A 24,671-nucleotide genomic window follows, 5' to 3' on the forward strand; every position below is an offset into this window, starting at 1 on the left:
CCATGCCTGCCTCCAGTGAATGAGATCTTTACCACTGCAAATTGAGAAACCAATAGCTATTTTTTTTATAATATACTACATGCCTTTAACAAATACAATGAAATTTTACTCTAAGACTGTGTTATAGTTATCTACATAATTTAAAACAGTTTTGTAGAGGGGAACACAGATTCTTTGGAAAGTAGCATGTAGAAGAATTAGAACACCACCAGTGACCCTTACATTCTACAAAATTATGTTAAAATAACTTTAGAACTACTGAATAAAATATAAATCCCAGAAAATTCAAAAATGAAGTTGAATCTACTTAAAATCCAACTAGCATGTCCAAGAAGGTGGTGATTTTATAAGCCAGATGTTCTGCAAACCATAAGCATAGCAGGGGACTGTGAAAACAAGATTAGCTTTAGACGCCCATAAAGTATTCCTCTTGGATCTTCTGATTTTCACGTCAAGTGTCAAAGCTAATCTAATCTTTCATTTTTAAAATAATATCTATCCTTTTCCATTGTGAAGGCAATTGTCAAAAGTATATTAATCACTGGGATTAAAGTTTATATTTTAAGTATACATTTTAACAAATCACAAAATCTTCATAGTTTGCCACTAGTACAGTTGAGAACAAGCCACTAATACATGTAAAAGGATAGATTTACTCACCATGCAGTAAAAAACAGTTACCTACCTCTCGTAACTGTTGTTCTTTGAGATGTGTTGCTCATGTCCATTCCATTCTAGGTATGCGTGCGCCCACGTGCACCACTGTTGGAATTTTTTGCCTTAGTGGTATCCGTAGGGCTGACTGGCACCCTCTGGAGTCCCGCACTCATGCACCAGTATATGAGGCATCGCCAACCCTATGCCCTGTAAGTTCCTTCTTGCCGGCAACTCTTGCCAACAGAGGGGTAGGAGGGCCTGTCATAGAATGGACATGAGCAACACGTCTTGAAGAACAACAGTTACGAGAGGTAGGTAACCTTTTTTCTTCTTCGAGTGCTTGTTCATGTCGATTCCATTCTAGGTGACTCACAAGTGGTATCCCTGGAGGCGAGCTTGGAATTCACGGCCATGCGAATTGTAACACTCCTCTGTCAAAGCTGGCATTGCCCTGGACCTGCTGGGTGTAATGGGTATGGAGGTATGGATGGATGACCAGGTAGCGGCCCTGCAGATATCTTGAATTGGCACCTGGGCCAGGAAGGATGCTAACGAGGCCTGCGCTCTGGTGGAATGGGCGGTAATGATCATCAGCAGTGGTATCTTTGCCTCTTCATAACAAAACCTGATGCAGGTGGTGATCCAAGAGGAAATTCTCTGAGCAGAAAGAGGTAGACTTTTCGTTCTGTCCACTACTGTGATGAAAAATTGTGTTGACTTACGGAATGACTTAGTTCTTTCTATATAAAAGGCTAGTGCTTTCCTATTGTCCACAGTGTGTAACCTGCACTCTTTATCAGATTTATGAGGTTTTGGGAAGAGGACTGGTAAAAATATGTCCTGATTAGTGTGAAACTGCGAAACTACCTTGGGTAAAAAGGCAGAGTGCGGTCGCAGTTCAACGTTGTCCTTATAGAACACCATGTAGGGTGGCTCTGACGTAAGCACTCTGATTTCAGAGACCCTTCAAGCCACCAGGAAGGAGACCTTTCACAAAAAGAGCAGGCAGGAACAGTTGGGCAGGGGCCAGGGAGGGGCTGCTGCCAGGTTCATGAGCGTGCAAAACCAGTGCTGGTGAGGCCAAGCCAGGGAGACCATGATAACTTGTCCCTTGTCTCTCTTGATCTTTGCCAGGACCCTGCTGATGAGAGGAATTGCAGGGAATGCGTACTTCAGGTTCCCTGACCACGACAGGAGAAAGGAATCGGAGAGGGAGTCTTTGCCCAGGTCTTGCTGTGAACAAAACCGGTGGCATTTCCTGTTTAGCCTGGTGACGAACAGGTCCACTTGGGGAGTTCCCCACCTCTGAAAGATCATGCAGGCTACCTCCGGGTGGAGCAACCACTCATGGTGAGAGGAGAAGTCCCTGCTGGGGTGATCTGCTAGCGTGTTCTTGACACCAGGGAGGTGACAAGCTTCCAGATGGATTTCGGTGCTGATGCAGAAATCCCAAAGATGGAGTGCTTCTTGGCAGAGAGTCTATGAACGTGCTCTCCCTTGCCTGTTGATGTAGAACATCGAGGCAGTGTTGTCCGTCAGGACTCTCACCACCTTGCCCGACAGGTGAGGTAGGAAGACTGCATGCCAAGGGGACTGCCCTGAGTTCTTTGACATTTATGTGTAACATCATCTCCTCTGGGGACCACATATCCTGGGTCTGGAGATCAACAAGGTGCGCACCCTAGCCGAAATCCAAGGCGTCCGATACTAATTCAATGGAGTGATGGTGGGTGTTGAACAGAACCCCCTGTAGGAAGATTGTGTGATCGGTCCACCATCACAGTGAGGCAAGTACCATAGGGCGAATGGTAACAACCTTGTCCAGGTGATCTCTGGACTGGGAATAGACCATTGCCAGCCATTGCTGCAGGGGCCGCATCCAGAGCCTGGCATGGTGGACAATGTATGTGCATGCTGCCATGTGACCCAGCAGGTGCAGGCAAACCCTGGCCATAGTCAGGGGGAACGCAGAGACCTCTGCGATGAGGTCCATCAACGTCTGGAACCTTTCTAACGGCAGGAACGCTCTGGCGCAGGTTGAGTTGAGCACTGCTCCAAATGAACAAAGACTTTTTGTCATTTACCAGTAGGCGGCACATGGCTTGCAGCACCACATCATCCTCTTGGAACTGAGACATGGAGTTGCCCTTGATTAGCCAGTCATCAAGGTATGAGTAGATCTGGATACCCCAACATCTGAGGTGAGCAGCCATCACCGACATGCAATTGGTAAACACTCTGGGTGCTGTTGCCAAGCCGAACGGGAGGACCGCAAACTGGTAGTGGTGGGGGCCCACTGTAAACCGAAGGAAGCGTCTGTGACCTTGAAAGACTGCTATGTGGAAGTCCATGTCCTTCTAGTCAAGGGCAGGTCTCCCGGATCCAGGGAGGGGATGATAGAAGCCAAGGAGACCATGCTTCTTTAGATACTTATTGAGGTCCCTCATGTCCAGGATGGACCTCAGACGGACCTTGGCCTTTGGGATTAAGTGGTACCGGGAATACAACCTCTTGTTCCTGTAGTCGAGAGGAACTTCTTCCACCGCACCCAATTGCAGCAACCCCTTTACCTCCTGCATGAGGAGACTCTTGTGAGAAGGGTCCCTGAAGAGGGACCGGGTAAGGGGGGGGTAGAAGTAAACTGTAGGATATAACACTCCGCCACGGTATTGAGGACCAGCGGTCTGAAGTTAGCCGAAGCAGCAGAAGTTCCAGCAGAGTGACTGGCAGCAAGAAGGAATTCAGGGTGGGGGGAGCCGGCAGTGCTCCTCATACCACGCCATGCAGGTGCCACTCCACAGGGTGCCAGAACCGGTCCTCTACGGATACTGCTAAGGGAAAAACTTCCAGCACCAGTGCATGTGGAGAGCACACACACCTAATATGGAATGGACATGAGCAAGCACTCCAAAAACTATACATTTTTACCTAGCACTGTCCATCTGGTCCACCCATGTGCCTCTCCTCTCCTTGTGTACCACATCACAGGAATAAAGGGTGGGATTGCCAGACTGCCACCATCTCAGTTCCTTCTTTACCACCAGTTCCCAGTAGGAGACCAGGAAGCGGGGAAAGAGGGCAGGTAGTGCACTATACATAGGGAAAAGACATCTCAAAGAACTCCTGTTACTACAAGATGAGTAACCCATCCTCCTTCTTCCAGGGATTGTCCCTATGTGTTGTGCACTTCTGGTGATTCACAAGCCGTGTCTCTAAGGAATCCTAGAATCCTATGACATACATTGCTTCTCTAGGCAGGGTAGTTTTGCATCAGATGCAGTTGTTCACACCCAGTACACAGTGCCTAGCGAAGGTGTATAAAAAGTGCCAGGTCGCTGCTCTGCAGATTTCAGTAACAGGGATATCTTTAAGGAAAACTACAGATGCTGCGCCTGAGCTTTAACTGAGTGTGTTTTCACATTGCTTGAATGTATTTCTGGTGTAAATTAAGCAAGGTGTGACCAAAGACAAAGAAAAGCACATTTACATGCATGGTAAACAAAGCCATCAGGAGAGCAAGTGGGGAAAGATGACCACTTAATCTCGATGGGGTATGGAGAGTGCACCCCCCACTTCCCGAAGCCTTCCTGCCTCTTGAAGCAGCACCACTGAACTTTGGAAAGATATAAAGAGAGAAAGCCATTTTGCCTTCCTTGGCTTTTGCCTTCCTTCACATGAGAGACTAAAGGGGCCAGAGCTCTTGAAATCACAGAATAGTGGATCCTTTAACCAAGCAGTTTGAAGTCTCTAGGAACTAAATACAGATGAAAAACCTGCTTAAGCAAATATTGCAACTTGTTGAAAGTAAGTTTTAATCTTAGAAGCGTATTTTTACTTTTGTTTGCTTGTAACCTTTTCTATCTTTATTCCTTATACTTGGTATCTCTTAAACATAAGACTTTTTTGTTTAACAAACTTGTTTTACTTGTACTATACACCAACTCAGTGTGTTAACCCCAGTTAAGGTAATAAGCTGCCAGGTACTGTCTCTTGAAGGGTGCAGCAAACTTAACTTCTATAAGTTGTCAGTGAGAGGGCTGGACACTACAGGGCAGACATTTTGGGGGAAATACAGGACAGGGAGGGTCTTCGGGTCACCCTGCAAAACGTAACTGGGAGGTGGAAGCCAGAGTGTGCTCTGCATGCTTGCATGCTGGCTGTTGATGTCAGGGCTATAAGCCACAGCAGCATAACATTTAAGACATCCAGAGTTCCAGGCCAGGCAATGACTAAACCTGACTGGTCTGATTCGAAACCCAAAACATCATATCGGCATAGTCACAACAGGATTCACCCCCAGCTTACTATTTTAACTCGTCTATTTTAACCCCAAGAAAAATGACCCAGCTATAACATTTGAGCCTGAAAATGGTATTACAAACTTACCTTTGGCCAATAGGATGCAGCCAACATGTATCCACCTTGCAAGAGATAGCTGGAATTTGGCGTCCCGTTGTTCAACTGGCAACAGTCCTGGGTCTCATCTTGTGTGGTGCTCAGAGAGGCTACGCTCTCTTCGTCATATGCTTTGATGTGAGGGGTTCCTTCTGCTAAATAAAAGTACTACATATAACTTGAAGCTGTATAGAAAAATATACCATAGGGGTTTTTTTAGAATGCTCATACAAAGTATGTAAAGATTTGGAAAGAAAAATTTGAACACGAATATAAAACGAAAAATGAAATTTTTATTCTGGGTATATGCAACGCTGATTTTTAAATTAGGAGTGCTGAAGCTCTTTCATGTAAATTGTGAACTACTACTACTCTGCACATAACTATATTCCTGTTCTCTTTTCTAGAGCTTAACATGTGAAGTATTCAGATATTTCAAAACAGGTTGCTTGCTAAAGTCTGATATGAAATCCCTTGTGACCATTTTAGAACACACACATTTCAATTTGAAGTGAAACAAAATGTGATTTCAAGACAATAAATCAATTCCATTTTTAAATAGAAAAGTAAGCATGGAAAGCAAAGTGGTTGTCACCAGAGTGTGGTAAATCTATTGAGGAGATATTACTTGTTATATGTGGTCCATTTCACTTATTAGATGGGGTGTAGAAGGCTCCATTTGCCTCCCCCAAATTTTTTTAATATGGTATGTCTACATCATATTACAATTTTAAACACTCATTTTTAAATTCTGAGTTTCTTTTCAACTAACATTCCACTGTTTCTTCTTCTCCCCTGACCCTCACATATTTTCCACACATCCCAACCTCCATTTTTTATTTCTTTCCTCTTCCAGATCATCTCCAACAGAAGAAGAAAATCAGGGATATTATGTCTCTGTGTTTGCACAGTATAAATTTCCTGGTAGCAAGGCCAGACATATTTTTAAACTAACAACCAATGCTGCGTAGGAAAGAGTACAGATGCAAGAGCAATGTGAGATAATTCTGCAAGGCTCAAACTTATGTGTAACAAAAAATGCAAGATTACAATTGCGTACATAAGTGAGAGCGAAAGATGGAGATTTTAATTGCTTTCATTGCTTAAAATCAGTTAATACCATATATTTTAGTTATGCATTGTGTGGTTAAGTTACGGAGGATGGGTGGGTGAGAGTGTGTGTGGTTTTTTATTTTTGTAGAAAAAGCATTTGTGTCACAACACTCCACTTTCTACAAAAAAGTGTTTCCATTATCACTCTAATCATAAAATATTGATAAAAAATGCTACCCACCACTTATTTGACAAAAAATTAAAAGTTTCTATGGTAGAAGACCACAATTTGCCTCTGTGCTGAGCCCTTCCCCGCTACTCCCTGATCCTGGACCAGATGTGCATCAGGATGGTCCCAAGCATAATTCAGCACAGTCTGAAGGACATTGTAAATAGTACCTACCAACAGACTGATAAGGCAGCTTGGGATCAGCAGGGTGTAGTGCAGTCCCAGCAATATCTCCGTTCTCTAAACACAGTTAATGACTAACCTAGCTCCACACCACCAGACGACCCCCCTGTGCAAGGGAGACTGAAGGGAATATCATCTCATAGTGGCTAAACTGGCTTTGCACCCAGAATCTACTTGTGGCACAGCACCGAGCAGTCACAATACAAAGGTGAGAATGCCCTAGATAACAAAAGGCAACTCATAACATGCTTGTCAAATCTCAGCTCCCAAATATTAATACTTCAAAAACTGAAATGGATTTTGAATGCTTGGGACCACCTCTCTATTTCAAACTGATATGTAACCCATTTTTCCAGTATTCCCCCCGCCCCTTCCATGAAGGTCCAATACGTAGGGCCTGCTGAAAACTTTCTTCCTCTAGAGCAGTATTTCTCAATGAACAGTCTGTGGATCAGAGCCAGTCACTCAGATCTCCCTGACATAGTTTAGGAAGGCAGCAGAAAGGTTCCTTGTATCAAAAAGGTTGAGAGGAACACTGCTCTAGAGCAGTGGTTCTCAAAGCTGGTCCACCGCTTGTTCAGGGAAAGCCCCTGGCGGGCCGGACCGGTTTGTTTACCTGCCGCGTCCGCAGGTTCGGCCGATTGTGGCTCCCACTGGCCGCGGTTCACTGATCCAGGCCAATGGGGGCTGTGGGAAGCGGCGCGAGCCAAGGGACGTGCTGGCCGCCCTTCCTGCGGCCCCCATTGGCCTGGAGCGGTGAACCGCAGCCAGTGGGTGCCGCGATCGGCCGAACCTGCGGATGCAGCCGGTAAACTAACCGGTCCGGCCCGCCAGGGGCTTTTCCTGAACAAGTGGCGGACCGGCTTTGAGAACCACTGCTCCAGAGAGCCCTGTAGGTAGGGTGGAGGTAGAAGTGTTTTGGCTATCCCTTCCGTCAGCTGAAGTATTGTTTTCATGCAGAATAGGACAGTTGCTAAGCATGCAAATCCTGGGATTATAGAAATAATGGCAGTATTAACAATGGTTTAGTAACCAAAATTAAAATCACTAAACAGCGAGGCATTTGTTACAAATATTGTCCTCTCAAAAACTGCTTGAACGCAACAGATTGGTCTAAAATACTAGTATCTGTCAAGTGTGCAATATATAGAACAGCTGCTCAAAAGTGCTACGAATGGTGTATTACACATTAAAAAAAAGTACATATTAAAGAGATGGTGCATAATGAATTGCACTGAAGTTAAGAGAACCTTCCAGCAGTTACCAAATCTTTAAAATGGAAATTTCTAATTAAACAGCAACAGAAAGACAGACAGACGGATTTACATTCCCTAGCTGACATTTTACACCTCGAGGGTTGGACACATCATTGGTTACATAGGCTCAACTGGCAGGTGGTGGAAAGGGCAGGAATACCGTCCGTATTACTAGAACCTGCAGCAATTTTACAGGATACTGCCACTAAACCTAAATTGTGTTACACTGTCTAAGCCAGTCCTCCTCCTCCTCTTCTCCTTTGTTTTATCAGTTTCTTATCAACAACTTCCCCTTGACAATGCCCATTTGGTCCTGCAGGCAGAGGAGCATTGCAACATCAGAGGTTACTCAGCCAGTAATTCTAACCTTAGCCTTAAACCTTAACACTAACCTGTTGTTTACCTTGGTCATCTCCCTCCTTGACAGTCAAGGCAGAGAGATTCTACTAAAACAGGTTTAAGTAGGAGTGATCACTTTAGATAAGCTATTACCAGCAGGAGAGTGGGGTGGGGGGGAGAGAAAACCTTTTGTAGTGGTAAACACTCATTTTTTCATGGTTTGTGTGTATAAAAAGATCTTCTGTACTTTCCACAGTATGCATCCGATGAAGTGAGCTGTAGCTCATGAAAGCTTATGCTCAAATAAACTGGTTAGTCTCTAAGGTGCCACAAGTACTCCTTTTCTTTTTGCAAGGCATAGTGTGGAGGGAGTCACAGTGCAAATGTCGTCTCATTCCTACTCAGCCAATATAGCTCCTGATTTAGAACAGAGGTTCTCAAACTGGGAGAGCACGAAATGTATTCTGGGGGAGCACGAGAAGCTGTAGGGGAAAAAAAACCTGACTGCAATCATTCAGAGCTGGGTGGCCAGAGAGCTGCGGATGCCTGCTAGACAGCGCTGCCACCAGCAAGAGCGGAGAAATAAGAATGGCAATATCATACCATGCCACCCTACGTCTCCACTGCTGCTGGCGGCGGCGCTGCCTTCAGAGCTGGGTACCTGACCAGCAGCTGCTGCTCTCTGTTCTGCCTTCAGAGCTGAGTGGCTAGAGAGTGATGGGGTTGCGGCGGGAGATAAACTGCTACAGACACAAAGAAAGGGTATGCAATCAAATAAGTTTGAGAACCATTGATCTGGAACAGCCCTCTATTCCAGTCCTGAACTCCCATGCCACCCCAACTGTCTTAGTTCTGACTGCCAGTTGCACTTGCTGATTCATTTTGACAAATGGAATTGAGTATGCAAATGAACTGTAGGAGGAGAGTGATGACTAGCTGATTTACTTCTGATGTCACAATGCCTCAGAGACATGCCATCTAGTTGACTGTTAGGCCTCACTTGTTGCTAAGCCAAATACATACTATAGTCAAGATTTTTACCATATGAAATGTATCAATAGATTTGCTATGGATGAGATTTTCAAAGGTACCTAAATAACACAGGAACACAAATCCTAATGAAAAAAAACAACACCATGGAACTAGTGCTCCCAAGCCACACAGCTGATTTTGAAAATTCTATCTGTGTTCCTAGGCCCTACACTAATCCACAATCTCGTTTACATTTTCTGAATAGTTTTGAAGCCTGAATATCTGTGCAAAAATGCTTGAAAATTTGTCAGTGAATGCAAATACACGTTGCACTGTGTCACACAAGCATAAATGAATGAGCAAACACCCACTTATATAATATGCTAATATCCCATAGTAACAAATTACTCACAACTGACCCTTGATGTTGCAGCCTAAAACCTTACCATTCGTGGTGGGAAACCAATCCTAACCCACACAACCCAACTCTACTGCCAGAAAGTTAATGATCACCATGATATAACATTTATTGTACGCATACTGGAAACCAATTTAAAGCAGATCTTGAATATTAGCACTTTTAATGTATTTTTCTCTCCATCACAGAAAACAGAGCAGAGGGTTATATTCTTAACAGTAAAACTGTTGAACTGAGTACAAGACATTGAGAATCATGCTCCCCCATTGTGTAACTCCTGTCATGAAAATCTTTGAGCTAATGCTTTGCCAGAATATGGTCCTTGTTGTCACAATTCTTTCTGCTGTTGGGAAAGTACTACATGACACGATAGTTTGCTGTTTTAGGAAATACTTTAAGATGAGGAAAGGAACAGACAAATAGTGTGCAGGGGAAACAAAAGGGAGGCACAGAAACAAAAGGGAGATTTTATAAAAGGAGGGCCTGTTGCTCTAGATATCTAAGTTTGGTAACCAAGATTGCCCATAGGTGGGTGCTGAGACAGTACCTCAAATTACTCTTAATGATCTTTGGCAGATTGCAGGAATGAGAGTTTTCAAGAGATACTTAAGAGTGGTGTAGTGATGTGGGACAAGGGATGAATGAGGAGGGAAAAACAGAAGCAGTACCAAAAGAACCTAAATATAGGAGGAACGAAAAGAAATGGGGAAGAAGAGGAGAAAAACATTTTTGCAGAAATCCTGGCAATTCATCCCTTCCTCCCACACCTGAGTCAAATGCTGAACACAGCTCTCTATGGAATCAGTCAACATGATGCTTTGAATCGACAGAGGCATTAATAGGAGGTGATGGGAAATACAGAATATTTGCTTTTGTTTTTACTATGTATTCTCCTATTCCTATGCCTTTCAGATGTCTTTCAATATTCAGTATTTTTAGTTTTAAAATTATGATGTAGTAATAAGACTTTTGACACTTACCTCGCTTTTGTGCCTCTTCGTCATCACTGTCACTCTCTTCAGATGACGACGACGATGACGATGACGATGAAGATGAAGATGATGAAGAGGAGGAAGATGCTGACGAACAAGATGAGGATGAAGATGAGCTGGATCCTGATTGGGAGCGTGAACAAGAAGAGGAAGAGGAAGAGGATGATGAAGATGACCTGGAAGAACAGGATGATCTGTCTGAATCAGAGTCAGAATCAGAGCTAGAGTCTGACCCTCTTTTGTTGACTCTCTGTTTTTTGGAAGCAGGGTTTGGAGTTAGGGGCTCTGTCCTTGCTGCAACCATACGCCTGTCAGTTTCAGTTTTCACGCCAGGTTTGTGGTCTGTAGTCTGTAATGGCATGCCATTCTTTGGGCTCAGAGGTTCAGATTTCATCATTGTCCGTGTTTCCTCAGTAGACATAGATTCTCCTTCAGACGACTGAGGGTCCTCTTTAAGGTTTTCATTTTTAACTTTTGTATCCTCAAGAGCATTCCCTTTAGTATCTGGCAATCTTGACTGAGGTGCAAGAGGAGAAGCAGACAATGCCATCTGATACTGATGTAAAAGTGGAGTAGAAGTTCTTGATAGTGCCACTTTATTCTGACTGTAGTTCCTCTGGGCAGACATAAATGAGAGTTCAGGATCACGAAGAATGTGATAGTCTGTTCTGCTAACCCCATGTTTAGCAGCTCCAATAAGTAAATCCCTGTCATGAGTCCCACACTCCCACCAGACTGGCAAGTCTGGATTTGGCTGACAAAGTTTCAAGCGTTCAAACAGCTGTGGATGTCGGAGAGCCTGTTCTCGTACCTTCCTCAAGAGTTCAATGCGATATAAGGTCCGAGAAGCACGCTCCTCGGTAATTGGTTGGATAAAAATGGTTGGGTCTACAAGTTCTATATAAAAATAAAACAAATGGGAGTATCTGGCAAACAAAACCTTGTAACGCAGATTAGAAGCAAGTGACATTAACCAGTTAACAGCCAAGTCCCACAAAACATTAACCTCATGTTCCACATTAGACTTTTCCCCTTTTTCTTCTCCCCTAATAAAATTTTGGAAAGCAGACAGAGTTGTAGCTTTTTGGAAAGAGGAAACAAACAATATTTTGTACGATCAGTATCAACTACATGATTCAAATATTTTTTAAAACATACTGTACTCTATTTTCCTATGATACATACCTTCTTTTGAGGGAAGGCGACAGACTCTCCTGCACATAGACATAAAAGCATACAAGTACTTCTCTAAACTCTCATCAGTTTTCTTATGTAGCCTAGCCATGGCTCTAAATTTTGTCCAGTCAAATCGACCCCCGTCAGGATCAAACACCACTCCAAATGTGGATACAACCCTGTAAAAATCAGCTTCTTCTCTTCTCGTCCATCTGGATTGGCAATAAAAAGAAATAAAAAATCAATCAAGTTTGGACATTCAGTAATTTTCTTAATATTATCACCTGTGATCATTAGTGATGACAGCTTTAAAAAAATTTAAGAAGTCTTTTTGAGTTCCTATAGGCTCATGCATTTAAACGGAATACTTATTTTGCACCAACCTTTGTTGCCTTTCAATCTTGGCAGCAATTTTTGGATTTAGAGCAGCTTCTTCATATGGAGGCTGCATCACAGTGGCCTGAACTGGAAACGTTGGTTGGATTTGCTGGGCCTGCCTGTTCTTACTAGTACGTTGGTAGGCTGTTATTAGGCGTCGCAGACGTGTTGTTAAAGCAGACTGAGTGGGCCAATAAATTTTGTCTCCTTCCATCATCTGACCGTCTATATTAAAAGAAAACAACCAAACTCAAAGAAACAAGTCAATTATTGATAGTGTCTCAGGTTCTGCACTACACCTAAAGCAGGGCTGCGCCAAGCCATGATGTAGCCCAGCATGATAGGATACTATACGTTCACAATAATGATCATATATGAAGTTTAATTTACTTTACCTCCGTCAGCTATTACTAGATCTCCTGGTGATGAAGCATCATCCTAAAAAATCCAAGATTTGAAATAAATCAAAAATATAAATCCATCAGAGATGCAGTTAAAAAACACACACCTTAGGTAGATAACTAACAAAAATAAAATAAGAATAATAATATTTTGTTATATTTTAGACAACTGGCTATTAAGGCATCTTTAATATGAAGGGATCACCCAAAAATACTTTGTCAAAGACTTCTGTGAGACTTATACTTAAGCTGTGCATGTATAGGAAATATTAAAAATGCTAAAATAACTAGCTCCACAAAGTTAGAAGTAACATTTTCATTATGATAGAAAGAACTAAAAACAGATGCATATCGTACCTCCATATCATCTTTAAACATTGCTGGGGCTGGTTTATATTCTGGATCTTCTACATCCCTGTTAAAATTTCAACACAGTAAAATAATCCATTTTAATACTCTTTTAAAAGGTCCTATTCTGTTTGTATTATGCAAAGCAATTCTAAATCAAGATGGATTTATTCTCTGGTTAACTTTCTACTGGGAAATCTCAGTCACTGTCCTTTGGAGGGGAAAAAAACACTACAACAGGAACTATGGCTTCGACATTTTCCCTCTTTCCTGCCCCACAATCACCCCAAGAGGTCTTCTATGTCTGTGGCCCTAAACTGTGGCCACCAAACCTCTGTCTCATGAAAAATGAACCACCACTCCTCTTTGGAGGCTGTCAATGCTACTCAAATTGATTTAAAGGGGTTGCTGTTTAGCAACACTAGGCATTCCTGGCCTCTAGAGAAAAGGTTGACTAATATGGTAGCAACTCCCAATTCCTGCTGGCTTTTGTACTGAGGAATCAAACTCACATCTCTCATATAGCAATGCAAAGCACTATCACTGCCACATGGATAACCTAAGTTTTTATGTTACCAATGAATTCCCATGTCTAAATATTGTGCTGTAAATACACTGGGCCTGATTTTCTTTTCACTTACACTGGAACACACCAGAAATAATGTCATTTACATCAATCAGCTTACACTGGTGTAAAAATAGTGTGAGAAGAGAACCAGGCCCAGTGTATAAGTTTAGTTCAGTTTACATCAAACAGCTTGTAACTAAACAAACATTCATACCCATCAATGTAATCATTTGCTCTCTGTTCAGCAGCAACTGCTTTCTCATCTGGTTTGCCCACTCTTTCCAAGAAACACAGTGCAGGATCTGCTCTAATAGTGTTGTACTTTTCATACCCTGAATGGGAAGAGGCAACAACATAAAAGTGATTTTTAAAAGAAGGCATAAAAGGAAACGAGGAAAGGTTTGTGTCGGGGGGGGGTGGGGGGGAAATATATACATCTATTTAGTCATCCAGTAATCCTTATTACTTACCATGCTTAAAAACTCCAATTAGGAGGGATTTATCTGCATCTGCATCCCACCACTCTGCAGGGACCTCAGAATGCTCTGGTTCAGGGACCCAAACATCAACTTCACTGAAAAATTCATCAATAAAACAAACATAAATCTACACAGGGAAGGATGAAATTTAATTTGTCTTTGTTATTCCACATTTTATATCTCAATTTTCAATAGAAAGCAGCAATAATTTTACATATCCAAACACACAAAAACCAGCCTCTGATCAACAAGCTAAACATCATTTTATTCACAGCTTCCAGGTCTGTTAAAAGACAGAGTATATAGGCCATATTCTCTTTTGCAAAAATATCTGTCAGCTGTCATTCCAAGAAAGAAAAGAAAAAGCACTGACATGCATAAATCAAACAGTGCAACATGAATGAAAAGGACAATTTTTTCACTGAGAACTGAGAGCTTTGGTAATTTGCAGCTAAATTAAAGCACATAAATTGCTTTTGATGGCACTGAAACCAATGAAGGTTTTGCCATTAACTTCAATGAGAGTCAAAAGAGATCCATTATCTGATTTCTGTTACTAAAAAGCATGGGAATCCTGCTGACAGAGTATAAATCAGGTGAATTTTTATTTGTCCTAAATATATTTATATTTCCTAAAACTTTGAATTGCTAATGATAAAAAAGTAAATACAACAAAAACAGTTTTTTCATGGGCAAAAATGGTAAATTTTACTTGTTCTTCCCTCAGAGGTATTCTGAATTTTTACTTAATAGTCTACATTTGAAAACAAGCAAAAAAACTTCAGTATAGTTCACCTGGCATCAACTCCATCAAACACTTTTTGGCATTCATTACCAATGACTTCTTGTTTTAAGTAATACAGCATTCTTACTCGAAGCAAGACCCTAAAAACAAGCACATAGAAGAAACAGACATTAGAACGCTATCAATATTTATGTTTGGAAGGCTTTTTTTGTGCAATTAACTAGTTACTCGTTTTTTTTCAATTCTGCTTTTTCCTGAAATACAGGGGAAACTGGCAGTGATCCTATACTTAGGCTGCCTAACATTTAAGATTCGTACAACCTTTACCTGAGAATCTCTAAGATGGGGATCGGCAACTTTTGGCACGTAGCCCACCAGGGTAAGCCCCCTGGTGGGCCGGGCCGATTTGTTTACTTTCGACATCCGCAGGTTTGGCTGATCGTGGCTCCCACTGGCCGCGGTTCGCCATCCCAGGCCAATGGGGGCTGCGGGAAGTGGTGTGGGCCAAGGGATGTGCTGGCCCCTGCATCCAGCAGCCCCCATTGGCCTGGAGTGGCAAACTATGACCAATAGGAGCTGCGATCAGCCAAACTTGTGAACGCGGCAAGTAAACAAACCGGCCCGGCCACCAGGGGGATTACCCTGGTGGGCTGTGTGCCAACAGTTGCCGATCCCTGCTCAAAGACCTCCATTCTTTGCAACAAGCCTTTGAAATTCAAGAGGGAAAAAGGCCTTTGGCTAGAGACATGCCTTTTCTTGTCCCCTGAAATTCTGTTCAGGTTTGGCTGAGTTATAAACTGCTAAAAATTGCCATTTCCCTTCCCTCACTTGCATTCCTCAGGAAAAATGCTGGCTGCCCACCAATATCACGTTCTAGAAAGCCAGGCCAACGGCAAAGCATCACTGCCACACACTATACCACATCACTGCCACACACACTATACTGCCAGAGCTGCAGGGAGAACAAGAGTCAGTCTGGACACGCCTCCTGCCCCCTGCAAGAACCTTCCAGCATCCAGCAAATGGTCCATCTGCCCCTTTGAGGGAACTACATGCAACAGGAACTCCTCAAACTCATGAGGAAGTGGGAGGAACACCGTCAAAAGATGAACTTGGGAGCTTAAATTCATAACTTTGCTACATACTAACAATCGAGGACTGAACAGAGACACTGAATTTATTGCTTATTACTACAATCTATAAGCCCATGGGCTGCATGTCACATAGGCTGGGGAAGGCTGTGCCTCCACAAACAGCCCGGTGTGGCCCCACCCACTCTCCTCCCTGAGCCTCCTCCTGGCTTGCTCTTCCCCCTTGGCCCCAGCCCAGGCAGGCTGCTCCTCTTTCAGGGCAGCGTGTTGGGGCTAGGGCAGCCGGGACTTGGGGGGGGGTAGGAGGGGGAGACACCCAGCATTGGGGGGCACCAGGCACTGGGGTCACACCACCCAGCACTCAGGGGCAGGAGGCACTGGGGCTGCCTGCCCTGTGCTTGGGGGAAGCTGGGGGCATTGAGGCTGAGGAGGCTGTGCACCGGTCACCCTGAGCTCGGGGGGAGTGCGCCCTGCACTTGGTGGGGCTGCGTGCCGCCCACCCTGTGCTCAGGGGGGAAAGGGGACAATGCGCCCACCCTGCACACGGGACTGGGGGGGCTGTGGCAGGGGCAGGGGCCTCCCCCAGCCGGCGATTCACCCGCCACACCTGTATAAGCCATTTAACCCCCAAACCTCCCACTCAGCTTTTTTCCCCCCTCTATGACTGGAGAGATGTTAACAGCACTTCACCTTGAGTGGTCCTTTGAAATGTGTGTTAAATATTAATGCTAAACATTCCGTTCTAACCTTATATTTAGCTGTCACTCTGAGCACGTTTCCCAGACCTGAAGAAGAACTCTGTGTAAGCTCAAAAGCTTGTCTCTCTCACCAACAGAAACTGGTCCAATGAAAGATATTCCCTCATCTGCATATCTCACTAGAAACTCACTCATTTGTTTCCAAGTCCAAATGTAACTGCCAAACAAACCTACACTGTATCTCCAGAGTGAAAATCCTGACCCCACTGACATCAGTGTGATTTTTTCGCATTGACTTCATCTGGCCAGGATTTCACCCTTGACTAAACTAAGCCAAGGCCCCATGGTAGTTGCCAAACTACTAGCCAGGCCATACGTGAAATAGGAAAAGCCAAGCTTGCTATGTTTTAGTCACATACCTTGCTAAATGCCATAGTGACAAATATCATATAAGGAGTGGACTTTTATCAGTGTTAGTGAAGCTGACTCTTGTAAAAGAGAATATATTGGGGAAACAGCTCTCACAAACAGATAACAGAGCTGTCAAGCGATTAAAAAATTAATTGTGATTACTCGTGTGATAAAAAAATCATCGCGATTAATCACACCTTAAACAATAATAGACTACCATTTATGTAAATATTTTTGGATGTTTTCCACATTCTCAAATATATTGATTTCAATTACAACATAGAAAACAAAGTATACAGTGCTCATTTTATATTATAAATATTTGCAGTGTAAAAATAAAAGAAATAGTATTTTTCAATTCACTTAATACAAGTACTGTAGTGCAATCTCTTTATCATGAATGTTGAACTTACAAATGTAGAGTTAAGTACAAAAAATAACTGCATTCAAAAATAAAACAATGTAAAACTTTAGAGCCTTCAAGTCCACTCAGTCCTACTTCTTGTTCAGCCAATCACCCAGATTGTTTACATTTGCAGGAGATACTGCTGCCCGCTTCTTGTTTACAATGTCACCTGAAAGTGAGAACAGGTGTTGGCATGGCACTGTTGCAAGATATTTAAGTGCCAGATGTGCTAAAGATTCATATGTCCCTTCATGCTTCAACCACCATTCCAGAGGACATGCGTCCATGCTGATGAGGGCTTCTGCTCAATAATGATCCAAAGCGGTGCTGACCAACGTACGTTCATTTTCATCATCAGAGACATGTCACCAGCTCCAGAACTTGTGTTCTTTGAGATGTGTTGCTCATGTCCATTCAACCTAGGTGTGTGTGGATACTGCTGAGGGAAAAACTTTCGGCACTGCTGCATGCGGTGAGCACACACACTTAAGTTGAATGGACTTGAGCAATCACTCGAAGGAGGAGGAGGTTGATTTTCTTTTTTGGTGGTTCAGGTTCTGTAGTTTCCGCATCGGAGTGTTGCTCCACACCTCATCCCGCTCAGATTTTGGAAGGCACTTCAGATTCTTAAATCTTGGGTCGAGTGCCGTAGTTATCTCACACTGGTACCCTCTCTGAGTTTTGTCAAATCTGCAGTGAACGTGTTCTTAAAACAAACACACTGGGTTCCGAAACTGCTATAACATGAAATATATGGCAGAATGCAAGAAAACAAAAAGCAGGAGACATACAATTCTCCCGCAACCAGTTCAGTCACAAATTTAATTAACACATTTTTTTAATGAGCATCATCACATGGAAGCATGCCCTCTGGAATGGTGGCCAAAGCATGAAGGGGCATACAAATGTTTAGTGTATCTGGCACGTAAATACCTTGCAATGCCGGCTACAAAAATGCCTCCATTCTCACTTTCAGGTGACACTGCAAATAAGAAGCGGGCAGCATTATTTCCCATGAATGTAAACAAACTTGTTTCTCTTAGCCATTGGCTGCCCAATAAGTAAGACTGAGTGGACTTGTAGGCTCTAAAGTTTTACATTGTGTTGTTTTTGAGTGTAGTTAAGTAAAAAAAAAAACTAAACTAAAATAAAAATCTACATTTGTAAGTTGCGCTTTCATGATAAAGAGAGTACACTATGGTTCTTGTAGGAGGTAAATTGAAAAAAAATATTTCTTTTATCATTTTTACAGTGCAAATATTTGTAATAAAAATAAAGTGAGTACTGTACATTTTGTATTCTGTATTGTAATCGAAAAAACATTTACCTACCTTTCGTAACTGTTCTTCGAGATGTGTTGCCATGTCCATTCCATTCTAGGTGTGCACACACCCACGTAAGCAGCTGTCAGAGATTTTTGCCTTAGCAGTACCCGTAGGGCTGGCTGTAGCGCCCTCCAGAGTCCTGTGCCCATGCCGTGATATATTAGGCGCTGCCGGCCCAGGCCCTCTCACTTCCTTCTTGCCAACAACTCCGACAGAAGGGTAGGAGGGTGGGTAATGGAATGGACATGAGCAACACATCTTGAAGAACAGTTATGAAAGGTAGGTAATCATTTTCTCTTCTTCGAGTGCTTGCTCATGTCGATACCATACTAGGTGACTCGCAAGCCGTATCAACAGAGGTAGGCTTGGAGTTCACCATCATTCAGCTTGTAGTACGGCTCTGCCAAAGTGTCATCTCGCGCCTGCTGAGTCAGTGCGTAGTGCAACACGAACATACGGACGGACGACAAGGTGATGGCCCGACAGATCTCTTGAATCGGCACCTGCGCCAGGAAGACGTCTGCACTCTAGTGGAATGAGCTGTCACAAACGCTGGTGGGGCCACTTTCACCAGCTCATAGCACTGGCAAATGCACGCCATAAACCAAGACTAAATTCTCTGGGCTGACACCAGGCAGCCCTTTATCCTGTCCATGACAGCAACAAACAACTGTGTTGACTTATGGAACAGCCATGTTCTATCAATGTAGAAGGCCAACACCCGTCTGATATCCATCGTATGCAACCTGAACTCCTCATCTGAGGCTACAGACAGAGGACTGGTAAGTAGATGTCCTGGCCCATGTGGAACTGGGACACAAACTTGGGCAGAAAAGCTAGATGCAGGCGCAGCTGGACCTTGTCCTTGTAGAAAACTGTATTGGGTATGTTATTGCCCTGATCTCCGCCGAGCCGACATTATGGCGACCAGGAAGGACACCTTCCAAGAAAGAAGCAGGAGAGATCAGGAAGCTAAAGGTTCAAAGGGAGGGCCCATGAGCTTCCAGAGCACCAGATTTAGGTCCCACAGAGGAACCGGATAACGGATGTGCAGGTTCAGGTGCTCTAAACCTTTCAGGAACCGCGCTGTCATGGGATGGGCGAAGACAGACGTGCCCTGAAGCAGAAGGTGGAATGCAGAAATGACCACCAGGTGCAACTTGACCAAAGACAGCGACAAGCCTTGAAGCTTTAAGTGCAGCAAATAGTCCAGGATGACCTGTAACAAGGTCTCCACAGGATGAACACACTTGTCTGAGGTCCAAAATGCGAAGCGCTTCCACGTGGCTACATAGATAGCCTTGGTGGAGGGCTTCCTACTGCCCAGCAGGACCTCTTGGACCGCTGCGGAGCACTCTCCCTCGTCCATGCTCAGCCATGGAGCAGCCACGCTGTCAGGTGCGGCGACACCAGGTTTGAGTACAGCAGATTGCTTTGGTTCTCGGACAGCAGATCCAGATGGAAAGGTAACTGCAGCAAGTCAGCCACCAAAAGACTCAGCAGCATGCCAAACCAGTGCTGGTGAGGCCATGCTGGTGCAATGAGAATGACCCATGCTCTTTCTTGTTTCACCATAAGCAGGACTCTGTGGAGAAGCAGCACTGGCAGAAAGGCATACATTAACACTCCTGACCATGGGATCAGGAAGGCATCAACAGGGAACCCTTAACCCCGCCATATAGGGAGCAGTGGTACTTCCTGTTCTTGTGGTACTTCCTGTGGTACTTCCTGTTCTGCGGGGACGCAAACAGGTCTACCTGGGAAGATCTTCCAACAGTGGGGGACAAGTTGACCACCTCCAGATGGAGGGACCACTCATGGCGAGAGGAGAAGGTCCTGCTGAGGTGATCTGCCAGGATGTTCCCAGTTCCAGGTAAGTGAGCAGCCACCAGGTGGATGGCGTTCTGCACACACAGGTACCAGAGGCTGAGCGCCCCTTAACTCAGAGCAGAAGACCTGGCGCCGCCCTGCCTCTTGATGCAATACATCATGGCTGTGTTATCCATGAGGCACCACCTTGCCTGTCAGATGGGTCAAAAACACCTGGCAGGCCAGGCACACCGCCTTGAGCTCCCTGACGTTGATATGAAGCGCGAAGTTGTGCTACATCCAGTGGCCTTGGGTGCTGAGCTCACCCAGGGTGGGATCCCCAACCCAGATCTGACATGTCCAAGACCAAGGTGAGCAACAGTGATGGGGACAAAAAAGGGAACCCCCACAGCACTGACTTGGGGTCTAGCCACCAGTTCAAGGACAAGAGGACGCAGTACGGCACCATGACCGTTCGGTCTAGTGGGTGCCTGCTGGGAACACAGACCGTTGCCAGCCACGTTTGCAGGGGTCGCAGATGAAGCCGGGTGTGCTTGACCACATATGTGCACATTGCTATGTGGCCCACTAGCCGCAGGCAAGTGTGGGCCATGGTGATCAGATGCCTCCTCACGTGGGCAATGAGATCCACCACTGCCTCAAAGCATGCTTCTGGAAGGAAGGTCCTGGCTTGCGCGGAATCGAGAACCGTTCTGATAAACTCTATGCACTGGACTGGTGTCAACGTGGACTTTTGTGCGTTTATTAACAGGTGCTGGTCATTGCAGGTGGAGCATACCACATCGAGGCTTCTCCACACCTGTCCCGGAGACCTGCCCTTGATAAGCCAGTCATCTAGTTACAGGAAGATCTGGAATCCCCCCACCCCCAACATCTGAGGTAAGCCGCTATGGGCGCCACACATTTCGTGAACACCCTGGGGGCCGAGGACTGGCCAAAGGGTAGCGCTGTGAACTGGAAATGGCACCCCGTCCCTATAAAACGCAGGAACTGCCTGTGTCCTAGGAATATGGAGATATGGAAGTAAGCATCCTTTAAGTCAAGAGAAGCGTACCAGTCCCCTGGATCCAGGAAGGGGATAATGGAGACCAGGGAGACCGTGCAGAGACCATAGCCTTCGGGATTAGGAAGTAATGGGAGTAGAATCCTCTTCCTTCCATGTCCCGAGGAACCACCTCCACAGCCTCCAACTGCAGGAGCTTGTGGACCTCCTGAACCAGGAGTTGCTCATGAGAGGGGTCCTGGAAGAGGGACAGGAAAGAAGGGACGGGAAGGAGGGGTATCCACAAACTGCAGGTTGTAGCCCCGATATGCTAGGTCCAGGACCTAGCGGTCCAAGGTAACTCACGACCTAGCCGAGCAGTAGGGTGAAAGGGGTTGAGGAAAGGACAGGCAGGATCTGGCTGGCTGACTGGGGCACACCCTCAAAACGATTGCTTTTGGTGCCCTGGGTGCTTAGTGGGTCCAGGTTGGGCTGGAAATCAAGAGGAGGAGGGACGACGGCGGCTAAACCTGGTGTCCCTTCTCCTTGTAGATCCCTGCTGGCCTTGCCAAGGCCTCAACGGTGGCGGAGGTTGGAATGGCTTTCTGGCAGACTACAGTGAGTGCATACCCAACAAGCGAAGGGTAGCCTGTGGAGCCTGGTGTCCGTTTGATCAGAGAAGAGCCCAACTCTGTCAAAGAGAGGTGCTGAATAGAGGCCTGCATCTCCTGGGACAGGACCGCCGTTTGGAGCCAGGAGTTGCGTCGCATAACCACTCTCCCTGCCAATTCCGCCGCATCCCATGTCATTTGCAGGGAGCATCTGACTGCTGTGGTCCTTTCCTCCACCAGCGTACCAAATTACTGACCCTAAGGAAGGGAGTCCTAGAACTTCTGAAGACTCTCCCATAAGTTAAAATTGTACCAGCATAGCAGGGCCTGATGGTTCGCCACTCATAATTGTAGGCTGGCCACTGAATAATTTTTTCTGCCAAATACATCAAGTTTTTTGGCTTCTTTATTCTTGAAAGTAGAGGCAGTGGGGACCTGCTTGTGCTTTTCGCTGGCCGCAAACACAACCAGCGAGCCCAGAAGTGGGTGAGTATAAAGGTACTCAAAACCCTTGGCCGGCACAAAATATTTTTTCTCTGCCCGTTTCAAGGTGGGTGACCTGCCACGGGATTGCTTATCCGGTGATCCCCCGGCCCTGGAGGGGTCTTAATGACTGGCTTGCCTTCTCAGGGAGCCGTAGTCTGGTCCTGTGGCACCGGAAATGTCACAGGAGCAGGTGGAGACCTGTGCTCTCTCTGCTCCCAGGCCTGGGATGACGAAGGTGCAGGCAGGGTGGTGGTCCCATACTGCTTACCAGAGTCAGTGATGGACTTTTAAGAGGGCCAAGAGCCCCAGCCACAGAGGCATGCTCGCGCTGCTCTGGAGAAAGCTGGCAAACAGGCCTGGTCCCTCTACCCGATGACCCTTGGGCCTTCTTGCTCTGCGCTTGCGAGTGCTTCTTCGTCTGCTTCTTCGATACTGGCAAACAGTGCTGAAAGGAGCCATACGCTGGCGCGGAGGCCAAAGTACTCGGTGCGGCCTGTGCTGAGGGCTCGGAAGTGTCAGGCGGAGAGCGGACTCCATCAGGAGGGCTCTGAGGCAAATGTCCCTCTCCTTCTGGGTGCGAGGCCGAAAGTTCTTTCAGATCCGACAACGCTCCTTAATGTGTGATTCCCCCAAGCACTTAAGGCAGCTGTCATGGGGGTCACTCACAGGTATAGGCCTGCTACAGACCAAGCAAGGCTCAAACCCAGGAGCTCGGAGCATGCCCCATTTGGGGCGAAGTTCCAGACAGAACCTTCGCTAACAGCTAACTATGCTACTTAACAGCTACTTAACACTAACTACAATTAAACAAAGACCCGAAGGCCCATGGAAGAAAACTGCTAGCTCTTGACAAACAAGAGAGGTGCTCCGACTGACCACCACGGGAGGTAAAAAGGAAATGAGAGGGTGTGGGCCGGCAGCACTTAATATACCGCAGCATAGGCGCAGCACACTAGAGGGCGCTACAGCCGACCCTGTGGGTACCACTAAGGCAAAAATCTCCGAGGGCCATGCACATGGGCGTGCACACACCTAGAATGGAATCGACATGAGCAAGCACTCAAAGAAGAATCAGTATATTTGAAAATGTAGAAAAATATCCAAAATATTTCAATTGGTATTCTATTGTTTAACAGTGCGATTAAAACTGCAAGTAATCGTGATTAATTTTTGTAATTGCGATTAATTTTTTTGAGTCAATTGCATGAGTTAACTGTGATTAATCAACAGCCCTAATAAATAAGTATAATACCTTACTTTTACATTGCTTTATATTCATTCATGCTGAGTTCTATTACACTAACATTACTCTAAAGTTACATGCTATAACCTTTGCGGCTTTGCACAACTGTGTTGCTCTGTAGACAGAAGGAGAATACAAGAAGGCTTGAGACATACTCTCAAACCAAAATCCTTTAGGCATTCTGCTATGCTTGGCTACTGCAGACAGGAGCATACATATGGAGCCAAATAAGAAAAGGTCTGTAAGATTTAGTGTTTTTGTAGAACTATGAATTTTATTCATGTTCCGCTTTCCCCAAAGTGCTTTTTACTTATATTAAACTGTTTAAACAAGATGAGATGTGAAGAATTGTGATCTCTGTGTTAGCTAGAGAGTCATTCCAGAAAAGAACCAGATGAACAATTTTGTTGATGCTTAGCTAACATGCCCTCTGTTCCAAGCTGTAAGTGGTGAAGGCTGTCTCTAAAGTTTTGCTGATTTCTGGAATACTATGATCAAAACAAGGTAATAAACTAGTTACAAACTTTGCCCTGTTTAGTGCAGGGTCTGTGCAAGACTTTCAAAACATGTCAAAAACAGTAGATGAGAAGTAATGCAAAGAAATGATGAAACCCTCAACTGTAGTATAAAGAGAGCAAGAGTGAAGCTCAGATTTTGAGAGAGCTTACAAACTACACTACTGCATCCCAGATTGCTGGTAATGTATTCTTCTTTCTGTATTACACTGTTTTAATCTTTGACTAATAATCTTTGATTAATAAAATTGATTGAGCCTAGCTATTTATTTACTGAGTTAAATCAAACCCATAATAACCTCTAAAGTCCAGATGCCTTGCAACCGTTTTAAAACTGAAACCTATCTGTATCTTCTAATGCTTGTAACCTCAACATATAGTTTAACCCAACAACACAAATCCCCAGACTGACAGAAACACAGGAAACTGATGGTAACATTTTGGAAGCTGAGATTTTGCAGCAAGGGGATAGACAGAGAGCTGC

At 44.7% G+C, this 24,671-nt stretch overlaps 1 protein-coding gene across 15 annotated transcripts in view; it reads right to left on the minus strand.

Annotated features, from left to right (window-relative positions):
• Positions 1-24,671, minus strand: part of CHD9 (chromodomain helicase DNA binding protein 9) — a 188,781-nt gene that overhangs the window by 32,039 nt on the left and 132,071 nt on the right. For 12 of the 15 annotated variants that reach the window (XR_012154463.1, XM_073307627.1, XM_073307626.1 and 9 more), the window contains 9 exons: positions 14,640-14,729; positions 13,836-13,939; positions 13,580-13,697; positions 12,807-12,864; positions 12,444-12,486; positions 12,054-12,273; positions 11,680-11,882; positions 10,483-11,391; positions 5,044-5,207 (listed from right to left, as the gene is read on the minus strand). Coding sequence is in view for 14 of the 15 variants with exons in the window: in XM_073307627.1 (XP_073163728.1) it covers positions 5,044-5,207; positions 10,483-11,391; positions 11,680-11,882; positions 12,054-12,273; positions 12,444-12,486; positions 12,807-12,864; positions 13,580-13,697; positions 13,836-13,939; positions 14,640-14,729 (1,909 nt within the window). In the remaining variant the exon portion in view is untranslated. The remainder of the gene's footprint in view (positions 1-5,043; positions 5,208-10,482; positions 11,392-11,679; positions 11,883-12,053; positions 12,274-12,443; positions 12,487-12,806; positions 12,865-13,579; positions 13,698-13,835; positions 13,940-14,639; positions 14,730-24,671) is intronic. The other 3 variants (XM_073307623.1, XM_073307621.1, XM_073307625.1) reach the window with 2 other exon arrangements.

The sequence above is a fragment of the Lepidochelys kempii genome, chromosome 12 (genome assembly GCF_965140265.1).
Source record: "Lepidochelys kempii isolate rLepKem1 chromosome 12, rLepKem1.hap2, whole genome shotgun sequence".
Taxonomy (NCBI): Eukaryota; Metazoa; Chordata; order Testudines; family Cheloniidae; genus Lepidochelys; species Lepidochelys kempii.